The following is a 12,192-nucleotide window of genomic DNA, read 5'->3' on the forward strand; positions in this document are numbered from 1 at the left end:
TTTTTACACCACCACCAGATGGTGCTTGCCTCCACGCACCTTCACCTTGCGCCTCTGCTGATTTCCATGAGCCGCCGCGCCGCCAGTTGGGAACTCAAAATAGCGGACGGACGCGCATACTCTGCTGCCCTGGAGAAGCTACAATCCTACAATCAGGAACACATCCCGGCGGCGCTGATATGGCAGCATTTCACTATTTATGTGTGTCATGTGTCCTGGTGATTGATTAGCTCGGCCGCAGTCAATCGCCCAAACAAGATTCTGTGACGTCATAGAAAAGTTGCTGGAAACTGGCTAGCGAGTCGCCACAGCTCCACACGTTTTCTTTAATATCTCCGTTATTTTTGGAAGTTTGCAATGAAATTGGTATTATTTTTATCAGGACAAAGCAGCCTTTCTAATAAACCTAACTTGTATTTTGTCTTCAAGGCTCCTTTAAAGAAGCACCACACAAACAGGAGGAACATCTTCACTGCACATCAAAACGTGGCGCAGACCGCTAATGTATGCTTGCTCAAAAATGTGAGGCAAGGCAACAACAGATGGTGGCCATGAAAGACGAGAAGTGCAGTTTGAAAGCTTCATATTACGTTGATTTTTACCTATGAGTGATATCCCCCAATGTTTTTTTCCTTCAGGCATTTGAATACAGGTAAACTGCTCCAGATTTGAAGGAGAAAGGCAGGTTACAAGGTCCGAATAATTTCTGTGGCCACCAAGAACATCATCAGTAATTCGCGTAATTAGGATTTGCTACCCACACTTGACCATTACACCTGGTGAAGCAAACGAACCACATCTCACATAGAGGCCAGTGGCATTGGTGCCTTAAAAAAATTTAACCCCAAGCAGGACAACTAAAATCTTTCCTCTCTCAGGTGTACGGGGGCGTAAAATTTCAGTGCTGATAGCAAAAACACCCCACTTCCAAACAACTACGTAACACTGACAAATGGTGCCCGTGAAACGCAGAATGCAGGTAAGCAAGCCAGAAAAGGTAGTGCCAAAGTGATAAATTCGTATGGTATCTTGTACCTCAAAGTTTTTTCGGCATGCACTAGTGTGTAGTTAAAGCCCCTTAACCTGAAATAGAAATACTACTTGATGCAACAAACAAGACCTGCCCGCCTTTGAGACCTACATCAATCTTTCCATAAGTATTAAATGACCATATGCATCACGTCATGTCATACAGTGTGTGCAGCAGTACTAGTTGATAAAACCAGAGGCCAGGCAAGTGCATTAAACCTCCTGGTAGCCTTATTGGGTAATGATTTATCGCTACACCATCCTCCCAACATTTCTGCTGCCAAACTGTGCTCAAGCACTCCGATCGAGTGGTTTTCAATAAGCGCCGAGCACAGCCAACACACAATGCACTAAATTGTAACAGCCAACGCAAACAGCTATGCTCTCCACAAAACGACTCCTTGTGTAGGAAACACATCCGGACACAAGCCTTGGCAATTCAGAAACCTACTTTAATGTCCACCATAAACATGGAAACGCTAGAGTGCCACTCGCATTAGCAAAACAACAACACTTAGGTTACAAGTCCGGCCAACAGCCTCGTCTTCCCGGGAGCCCATCAGCTGGCAGAGGAGTCCACACACGCTTGAAAATGCACAAAGAGGCACAAAAGACAACACCAAGGGAAATGAAGGTGCAAAAAGGAGCTCTCTTTTGCACAAGGAGGGGATAGGCGTCCAAATCCTCCCTAAAATAAATACTACTAGTATTAGTGCAGCAGCTAAAAACCTACTGGTGGCATCATCATTATCCTCAACGACTGTGATGATTCGGGAAAAACTGTGACTGGTCAAAGTCCAAGGGCTCCAGGGGTGGGGTTTCCTCCATCGTCATCTGTTCTCCGGTGCAGTGCAAAGTCCTGGGGGCTCGTGGTTCCTCGGGGCTGCCCCCTGTGACCTCAACTGTTTCCTCCTGAAGGCCTGTGCACTAGACTGGCTTCTGTCCCCACCCGTTCCTCTCCTGCTGCTGCGGCGATAACCTTGGCCTCCGCCACGATGCCTGCCACGAGTTTCGGGTGCATCGTAGTACCTCCCACCGCTGGGTGAGCTAGGCAACGCATCTAGGTGGCCGTCTTCCACAAGGTCCTGGTCGGGATGTGCATCCCATGTGCCCGAGTCTGCGACTGCATTCGTTGAACTCACCCCTTGACTCCCCTCACCGCCGTCATAGACCCTGGCCTTGCCAGAGGAGTTGCAGTCCCCGTAGTCTTCAGACCTTGGCACGTTGAACTCGGGACCTCTGCGCTCTGGTGGCGACCTGTGCCAGTTTTGTTGCTGCTGGCCACTGCCACTGCCCCTGCCCCCCCTTCCCCGGTGAGGTCGCGGCCTGCGTGGCCTATCCGACCTTTGTAGCCTTTCCGTTCCAGACGAGGACGGACTCCCGCCGGAGTGTTCGGTGTAGCCGTTGCTCATTGGCACTTCTGAGCTCTCGTCGTACCTTGGCTGCCTGTTTCTGGGCCTGACATTCCGGATCTTTGGAGGCCGTGCAAAATTTAACTCCCGCTGCCGGTCGATTGCACTGTTGAAAGGTGCTTCGCTGCCTTGCCCCTGGGTGGGCCCGCCTCCACCCAAAAGCCTCCCGGGAGGGCCCCAGGTCAGTTTGAAGGGTGCAACACGTTTCGGGATCTCTGGCACAGAGGTGCTTTCTGGAGCCTGCAAATGGAGAGGATTAACACATGCCTACAGTCAGTGTTATAGGAAAAGAAAGGAAGCATAGAAAAGATTAAACCCAGTTCCACCCAGTGTGAAATCTGCTAAGCAGCGGAGCGGTGATTCACTGTCAACGCCACACGAATTCTACGGTTCACGCAAAGGAATCTACAGCTAAACGTCAGCAGTGGGAGGCTCTCTTCCCTCTCCCTCCCCTCGCAGGAGGGAGAGAAACCCGCCCTGCAAGAACATAGTTCCCTCCATCGGTGGGCATGGAAACTGATTGATTGATTGCGGGGTTTAACATGCCGACACTACACAGGTTATGAGGCGCACCATAGTGGAGGGCTCCCGATTAATTTTGATCACCTGGGGATCGTGGACGTGCGCCGATACTTCAAAACCCACGAGCATTTTTCGCTTTTTGCTTCCATCAGAGGCAAAAAGCGAAAAATGCCGCGGCCGGAAATCAAACCCGCGTCCTGAGGCTCAGCAGCACGCCACAGACACTGAAAGGTCTGGGAACTGGTTTCTGCGAGGCCGGCGGCCGCGGGACCTATGTGCCCCCTATTAGAGGGTCTGGGAACCTGCTCCTACCCCTGCGTGACACACAACCTACAACAGACTCACAAAAAGGCTCGACCTACAGCAGCTCCGATGTTAATAAGGTTCATATATGGATGAACATCAGCTGACAGAGCTTTTTCTCGCATAGCTGCAAAAAACTTAAAATTTCCCTGCATATTGCTTCACTTTATGTTGCCTACTACAGCTATCACAAATAAAATAACTGATGAAAGGAATTTACACGTCTTGAGGGTGTGGTAGAGAAAACTGCAAGAAATAATCACGCAAGCAAAGAACAAAAGAAGCCTCAGTCAGTTGAGTAAACGAGTTATTTGTAGAAAACTTCCCTGACAAGTCAACAACTATTATGAACCAACCAGAAGAAACAAGAAAAAAAAAAGCAAATAGACATTTAAAAAAATAAAGGTTAACTGGCGTAATGTTAAGATGGGCGCACATCTCAGGTTAGACATCTACAAAAAAAAAAAAAACCGATCCGCTAATATCCGGGAAGCACGCGTTTAGAACAGGAAAAAAAGAAAATTACGATTGAAGCTGGCTCCACCGAATCATCACAGAGAAAAAACAAACCACCCCACTTGCTGTAGTCCTAAACGATCAGTGGGGGAGTTTCACCAGTACAGCGAGAAAAGGGTGCGCTCACTGCACAGCGCAAGGAAGAAGAAGAAGCGGGAGGAAGGAAGGAAGGGCGTACGGCGGAGATCTCGAGGAGGAACTTGTTCTTCTCGGCGTCCACGTTGATGATGCCCCCCTGGCGCTGCTGGCGCACGTAGAGCTGGGCCATGCCCTGCTGCAGCCTCTCCAGCTCGGGAGTCATGTGGAAAGCCGGCTGCCGGCACTGCTCCACCGGGGGAGGGTGCTCCTGCTCCGCCAGGCCCAGGAGGGAGGAGCACAGGGCCAGCCGGCACACGGGGCAGCACACCACCTGCCAGGACCAGGGGGGAAGGGTTTGCTGCTACTTCCCACACCCCTCGTGAGACCATGCACGGGCACGACCCCCCAAACCTTACTGCCACAGCTACACATCGCTGGAAACCGTTACACAACTGCTGCTAGAGCACCCCGTTTACTCGCAACAACGGTCCCGTCTAGAGCAGAACGTCACGCGCCTAAGCCCTTAAAGGTACTTCTTTTCTTGTACTCGTCTCTCCCTCCCTCCCTACCCGCCGCGGTGACTCAGTGGCTAAGGCGTTGCGCTGCTGAGCACGAGGTCGCGGGTTCGATTCCCGGCTGCAGCGGCCGCTTTTCTGATGGAGGCGAAATGCAAAAACGCCCGTGTGTACGAGATTTCGGCGCACGTTAAAGATCCCCAGGTGGTCAAAATTAATCCGGAGCCCTCCACTACGGCGCGCCTCATCGCCTGCGTTGCGTCGGCGCGTTAAACCCCACAATCAATCAATCAATCAATCCCTCCCTCCCTCCCTCCCTTTGTTCATGCAGAAAACAGGGGCCACCCCACCCCGTTCAGTGCAATAGCGACACCCACTTCCCGCTCATTTTCAGCACTCTTGCCAGCCACTCCTGGCATGGCACCCACAGTGGGACCGCTCGCCCGAGAGAGACTGCCAAGAGAGATTACACAGCAAGGACAGCAGACCAAAGAAAAGGTAAGGTTCAAGTGTACGGGAAAAAAAACAACTCCAATTTTCAGATTGCTCGGCCCACTTTAATCAAATATTTAGGGCTTGCTAAGTGCGGGATGAGGAACCAACATTTTGTGCTACACAACATAGATACATTAGATTTTCAGTGACAAGACGCACGTCATCACCCTGTTAAACAGGGAATGGCTTACAATCAATCAATCGATCAAATCACCCTTTTGGACGCGGCCCCGTCCTCATCGCTGCTGGCCGCCGTGGGGGGCGTGGGGCTGAGCTTGTCGGCCTCCTCCTGGGCGATCTGCTCGAGCGCGTGTCGGATGTAGCGGGCCAGGCAGTGCGAGTGGAAGTAGTGGTAGCAGGGGGTCTTGGTGAACACGTCACCCTCGGCAAAGCCGTACAGGCAGATGGTGCACTGGCAGCAGGGCACGTTCTCCTGTGTCAGGTGCTCCTTGGCCACCTGTGGGCAGTGGGGAAAAGAAAAGGTCACCAAGGGGTCACATTGCTCGCAGGTGGAATACGCCTCGAGCTTCGCGATCACTGCGCCGCCTGCCGCCGCTTCTCTGTGCCATTGACGGGATTTGCGCTGCGTGCCTGATAGGGGCTCGTGCAGTGTTTTGGTTCTGTTTCGCTTCTTTTCGCCTTTCCGCACCCTAAAAAAAAAAACTTGTTATGGTGACGTCTATAGGCGAAGAGTACGTTTAGGTCACTTAAAAAGCAGCTGCGTCTTTGTAGAGTACGCGATCGCCTGCAAGAGCTACCCGGGGACGCGGTTCTGCGCGCTTCGTCACCGCTCTTCCGGGAGTCGGCGATGGCAGCAACATATCACACACGTCATCTCCAAAACATCAGGCACAATTAAATTCTACTGTCGCCTCGTTTAGACCTGATACTGGCACAATGAGAGGTTGGCTTCATTTTGAAGCGTGGACAACGAATGCGGCTTCGTTTCGAATATATACGTCGCAGAAAAATATTTTTGGGGATGTGATTACCCAATCCCGCACAATAACGTATGCCTTTTATGAGAATATAAACCATGAGAAAATGTTAAGTATATTATAAGCCTGTGCGTCGTTAAATATGTGCCCACACACGCCATATAGCAAGAACGAAGGCAAGTTAATGAAACCACGGAAAAATAAATGCTGTTCAAGTGCGAAATTAAGAAACATAATAGCTCTAACGGAAATGAAAAACAAAAAACAGTGCAGCTTCTGAGATGCTAAAGACGTTCGTCGAAACATAACATAAGCCAGGTAGGGTTCACTAAACCAACTATACGCGAAATGCGCTGCTATTACGCGAGACATTGGTGGGAGGGGGGGAACGCTGTGTACAAATTGATTGATTGTAGGGTTTAATTTTGACCACCTGGGGATCTTTAACGTGCACCGAAATCTCGAACACACGGGCGTTTTCGCTTTTCGCCTCCATCAGAAAAGCGGCCACCACGGCCGGGAATTGAACCCGCGACCTTGTGCTCAGCAGCGCAACACCTTAGCCACTGGGCCACCGCGGCGGGTGCTGTGTACAAATGCGGAGCGAAATCAAGCAATGAACATTTTAGTAATCCCCCACACAAATCTCTCGTTCACATTCCTTTTGTTTTTCTACTTTAACAAAGAAGCTGATCGTACGGCGGACGCATTCTTGGAAGTATACAGGGTAGGCTGTTCAACAAACAATGAAAGGTGTCGTTGGAAGAGTGTAGTATGTGATAAGGCCCTCTGATTTTAGTTTCTGGTTTATTCTGCCGGCTCCCTGTGCCATATGACGATATTTCGAAGAAGCATTTAGTCGCGGACGCGGATTATATTCTAAGCCCGTCTCCGCTCTGCTCACAGAGGATATATGCAGCAGATAAGTGTTTGCGGGCGCTCACCTCACGACAAGACGACTCTGTCGTGTGCTGATCCTCGAGTATAATTATGCATTGTCTATTGCATGTTTGTTGAATATTCCCGAAATTAACACAGACTAGCTTGTAAATGGTGGTGATCAATATCTGAGGTATAATATTGGCAAACGTAACTGGTGTGCTGTCAGGTATGAGTGCTCCGCTGATCATGTAAGCGCACAAAACCGATTTAAATCCTAGTGTACAGCCGTAGCATGAACATCTGAGGAACCGGTGGTTACGGAGACACGGCTAGTAAATTCAGGTCAGTGTAACTACAATCAGCTCCCTCATACGCCGGTTCCGCGACGCTGGCCTGTGACACACACCTGGCGCTTATACAGACCAAATATACCACACTAAGATCGCGTCAGAAACATTTACACTCTTGTAAACACACCTTATTTGCGAACAGAGTGACTGCTCCACATAAACATAGATTTCAAGCACCCGCAAATGGTAAAGCTCGGTCGTGAACGTGCCGCAAAAGCAGCAGCGGCACTGGGGAGTGGGGCGTGGACTCCCGCGGCTGCTTTCGAAACGGGCCGCTAGGGGGATTTCAGTGGCGCCCCTACAGGCCGCGCTCGAGGCGTATAGGGCGCACACACACGACGAAGCAATTCTGGAATGCGAGACCAATTTCGCATTTTATCTTAAGGCAGCTTCCTGCAAGTTTTTGGCTCTGGTGAGCTCCTCAAGACATTCAAATGCCGTGGAACGGCTAGGAGAGGAAAACGACTGCATCGAGTTCCAGATTTTTTTAGAGCACTAGAGTGGCCGAGGTGACATCCAACACAAGTTTGATTGCAGACAAGATGAAGTCAGGCTTAAAGGCCAACTGCACTCAAATTTTCGACAACGTAAAAATAATGTCACCTATATAGTGCACATTAAAAGAGTGCGAAATGCAAAATACTACGTTTCAGACATGAACACGAGCGACACAAACGGCTCACAAGATTGGCGTTTTCGGAACCAAAACTGAATAGAAAAGGCGGCCATTACCAGCGGCTGGACGTGACATACGTGATGGAACGGAAGCGGCCGCTCTAGAACTGGCGGCCGCTCAGAGCCGCCTTCAAATGCGTGTGGTAGCGTCGCGTTTCGCACTGTTACTTCCACAGAACTCCCACTAACATTTGCTCAGAATAATGGAGTTAGGCACAATTCCGACATCGCGTTGCTATCAATCGAAATGAAGTAGACCGCACGACAGTTCTTTTTCTATCAGAACTACTGCCGTTGTAGCGATCCTTGGATTGCAAGTAGAAAAGTGGGCCCTTATTTACAAAGCTAGTTGCTCGTACGATGTAGAAAAGCAGCTTTAGTTAGTCGATGCCTCAGCTGTCAAATCGCTCTCTTTGAAGGGAATAAACCGCAGACAGGCGAAAATCAATCACAATTTTTACTATGCATTACATGGAAATGCAAACAGCTTCTTGAATATCAGCCCAGTATTTCTCGCCTTGCTGCACATCGAGAATCAAATTATAAAAGGGATCTAAAACTAATAAGCCAGCTTCCACAGCTAAATGACACACTAAAACACGAAAAATGTTTCCAATCTACCGCTGTTTTCTACTTTCACCAGAGGCATGTGCTGTAGAAAACATTTTACTTTCGAGTGAACTAAATCTAGCGCTCTACAAAAGTAAATACTTCATCTCAGAATTAAAAAAAAAAAATCAAGTTTATTGTTTATGAGAGGAGCAGTTTTGCAGGCTTTTGCACTTAGCGAAGACGACGGCCGATATTTGTGCGGGTGTATTTGTTACCACGAGCAAGACCGATTTTGATTCACTTAGCGAGTGAGGTAAAAGTAGTACAAATGTTTATACCCGCATGTAGAACAACTCCAGTTAGGTCGTCAAATTTTTAGAAAGGTCTAAGGGATCGAGGTAGCATCAGGCCAGCCCGAATATGGCAAATATTAGACGCGGAAGTGCAAGTGGTCAAGAATTTATAAAATATCTTTTTTCTGTGATAGATGCAATAAAAATGACAAATGTAAAGCAAGTGTGTGTGTCGCGCTATTTTTTTATTTTTAGTAGAAATAATAGTTTCAATTAAAAAAAGTTTTTCTAGCTCCCGAACGTCCGCAAGCGTGTGAATAGTTCGTAGGCTTCTAATCTCTTTTACTGCACTGAAAAAAAAGGCGGATATTGCTACCTGTGCGGTTAGTTTGAAGCATGTGATGTGACGGCGGTACAGCGCAGTGGTGCACCAGAGAAACCCCGGGCGAACGCCTTCCTCCGCTCGGCGGAGCGCCCTGCAAGCCGCCTGAGAAGTGCGAGCTTCACAGAACAGGTTCCCCAACCTCTGTCACAGGCCGCTCGGAACTTGTTTCGGTGACTCTCCACCAGGTGCAAACGTCGTCTGCTCGGAGGTACTTTGAGCGACGGAACCTAGCGTGCTGTGTGCTTGCGAAGCTTAGGATTTCGCCATGGTGATTTTAAGAGCATAGACTACTTATTTCGATCAAATTTGGACAAAGAAAAATTTGAGTGCAATTGGCCTTTAAGGACGATGGCAGACCATCCGGTGACTATTTTTTGTATGTGATGAACCCTAGAGAGTACAGACCTAAGCCAGATATGGGTAGGCACTTTGAAAAAAGTGTGTGTGTGTGTGATGGGGGAGTGGTGCGTAAGGGATGGTTGTTGGACTGGCAGGGTCCAAGGGTGAAGCTTTAGCAAGCAGGGGAAGGCTGCCACTCCCTAGAACCAGTGACCATAAGTTCGGCAAGCGGTCATTAACAAGTGCAGCTAATGTCCCCAATCTACGGCCATGAGGCCGAAGAAACGAACCGTTCTATTAGGTGTCAACTGGGTAACCAGGGTTCTCCCCAGAACTTTTGAGAGGTGGACATTTTGCGAACAAAGGTGGGGAGAGATGTGAAGTTCATGAATTTTAAATTTTCATCCCAGAAATGGAACAACTGTAGTTAAATACTGTGTATTGTGATGCCCCAGCGTGGTGAAGAGTGGAAGCAGTTCTTAAAAAGCAATAAGCACAAGCACTGACTTCAATATTTGCACACAGCTGGCAATTTTTCAGGCTGGAGGAGTTTTGAACAATCAAACTCCTCCACGTATACAGGTAGCAAGATGTGTGGCCCGCTGCTGCTGGGGCTGCTCTCACACAGTGGTTGTTTTTAGTTCCTCGGGTGCGCATTTCAAACAGGTTAGTCGGAGTCGGAGCGGTGGGGGCCTACCGAATTGAAGCAGTGGGTGGAGAAGAGGAGCAGTGAGCGGCATTTGCACCACCGCGCACCGTGGGGAGAACTCCGGGTAACCTATGGATAACCCTAGCACTAAAATGCTGTTTTTAAAGCATAGCTTTACTACTTTTGTCCAGCGGCTTCGCCGCGGATGCGCAAGTTCACCTTTTGACCACAGGCACACCCCTTGAAGTGCATTGCGTGATTTGCCGGGCGTGCTTTCGGCGCTGCGCACAAGGCCCCGTTTTCAGTTGTTCTGCTCAAATAGCGGTGCCCGCTCAGCTGATCAGTTGACCAACCCCGCCGGCTCCCATGCTTGCACCACTGGGTCGCCTCAGGCTACGTGACTTGTCTTGTGCCCGGCAAAGAGGAACGCCGCATTTGCCATGAATGAAAGCGAGGCCAGGCCTCCTCCTGTGAGCGTTGCATGGAACCGAATGGCTTTGAGCCGTGGTTGGCAACTCAGCTACATCAGAGGTTAACCAAGCGAAACCAAGACTCAACCAGACTAAGCCAAGCTTTTGCTTTGCAGATCCCAGGTTAGCCGAGCTAAGCCGCAGCCATTCTGGGGGGATATTATTGCTTATAATTCATGTTTTTATGCTGCAGTTTTCCTCCGCACAATCCACGTTGTCACGTGAACTAGGCATAAAATAGTGAGGCTAGCTGTGTCTTGCTCACCTCGATTAATTGGTACAGCATTGGGCCACCCAGGTTTTCGTGTGCCATGTCCTGCAGATCTTGCTCGATCTTTGCAATTTTCTCGTCGGAAAGTCCTCGGGGGTTCCGGATCGTGATGTCAGGCAACACATCTGGGTACTGCAGGGAGGGGGTAATCACAAGAGAAGCCATGCGTCACTGTAAACGTTTTAGCAAAACATACACAGTCTGCAGCGACGTGCAGCACAGAAATGCAAAATAATGTGTGCACCACTAGTGCTAAAATTTCACCGGTGTAGCTAGGCTATTGCTAGGTTAAATTTTCTTCGCCGTTGGCAGTAAACTGTCCCAGTTGTGAACTTGTAATCACTTTGCATTTTACGAAGTATTTTGTTTTGGCGAACACAAAGGCCACTCCTGTTCCATGGAATTCATTTACAAACCATCGCGGCCAGGATTACGAAAACCGAAAATTGTTTTTCGTCAGTTTCAAAAACAACTAGGGCCCCCTTTCTCGAAGCCAAATAGGAACACATTGATACCTACTAGGTTTAAACTATAACTTATTGTTTTTGAGCCTCATAAATCTCCACTGTATTCTGAATGCCTTCCAGCCAGTGTCCTTACCTCCGTCGGGATATCCAAGACGAGGTCGAGACAAACGTACTGCTCCTCGGCGTTGTCGGCTGTGGCCGGATGCAGTGACACTTTAACGCAAGTCGACCGTTTGCTTGAAACACAAGAAAAAACGATTTTAGATGACTTCGCTTTCAAAATAAGAATTACACTTATATTACGCCCGCTCACACCATCCTTGAAGTTACTTTCGAAACCCGTTCGCAATGTCAAACGACGTAAAAATCTACAAAAGATGTGCACGTTACCTTTCGTCAAAGCTGACCTCCAGCTCGTGGATGTAGATAGCCTTCAGAGCCTCGATCTCGATATCAAGCGAGCTGAAAATGTCAGTGGGAAGCCATGAACACTCATGTCAGTTGCGTTTTCCTTGTGCGTGGCTCGGAAAGCTAACGAGCTGCTGAAAATCATGAATGTAATACGACCTATTCATGATTTTTTGAAAGCCAAGGAAAGGTTTGCGATACGCATATCTTTTCTCACGGGATCAGAATTTTAGCAAAGAGAAAAGACAGCGCTTTCGCCATCAAAGGGCTGAACCATCAAACTGCTCTGGCAATTGGAAATTCCCTGTAATGAATATAAGGGCTTACCTGTCCTCCTCACCACTCATCTTTGTTGCTGAAGCCCGCAGGTCTCTCACTAATTAGAATTCTTCGGTAGCTTCTTCAAAGAACAGAAGCTGCTATCACACCAACGAACTCCGACTGCTGCTTACTTTCTGGCAGCCCATCACTTGTACGACATAGTTGCTGGACCCAGGCTCTGATTTCTCGCCATTTCCGATGATTTCCGTATCACGGGTTGCGTAGCATTCTCTTTCACCGACAACGTTAATTTGCATTTACAAATATATAAACATATGATGTAAAATTTTGCACAAACACATTCAACAATACAGGGCTTTTT

General features: G+C 48.8%; 1 protein-coding gene across 1 annotated transcript; it reads right to left on the minus strand.

The window, feature by feature from the left end:
- Positions 1-1,460: 1,460 nt before the first annotated feature.
- On the minus strand, positions 1,461-12,113 carry LOC144145811 (uncharacterized). The gene is made up of 7 exons (XM_077677567.1): positions 11,877-12,113; positions 11,532-11,603; positions 11,275-11,377; positions 10,669-10,806; positions 5,085-5,327; positions 3,961-4,191; positions 1,461-2,681 (listed from the first exon to the last, which is right to left on the minus strand). The coding sequence occupies exons 1-7, from the start codon at positions 11,894-11,896 to the stop codon at positions 1,860-1,862; spliced, it is 1,629 nt and encodes a 542-aa protein (XP_077533693.1). The 5' UTR covers positions 11,897-12,113; the 3' UTR covers positions 1,461-1,859.
- Positions 12,114-12,192: the final 79 nt, after the last annotated feature.

The sequence above is a fragment of the Haemaphysalis longicornis genome, unplaced genomic scaffold (assembly GCF_048455015.1).
Source record: "Haemaphysalis longicornis isolate Haplotype H1 unplaced genomic scaffold, Haemaphysalis longicornis Haplotype H1 scaffold_7, whole genome shotgun sequence".
Lineage (NCBI taxonomy): Eukaryota > Metazoa > Arthropoda > Arachnida > Ixodida > Ixodidae > Haemaphysalis > Haemaphysalis longicornis.

What these genes read in the sequence shown, in the direction of transcription:
- LOC144145811 (XM_077677567.1), bottom strand. Translation starts at nt 11,896, where the DNA reads ATGAGTGGTGAGGAGGACAG. An exon ending in ATGAGTGGTGAGGAGGACAG is followed by an intron (nt 11,604 to 11,876) that starts GTAAGCCCTTAT and finishes TGACATTTTCAG; the next exon opens with CTCGCTTGATATCGAGATCG. An exon ending in ACGGGGCCGCGTCCAAAAGG is followed by an intron (nt 4,192 to 5,084) that starts GTGATTTGATCG and finishes TGGTCCTGGCAG; the next exon opens with GTGGTGTGCTGCCCCGTGTG.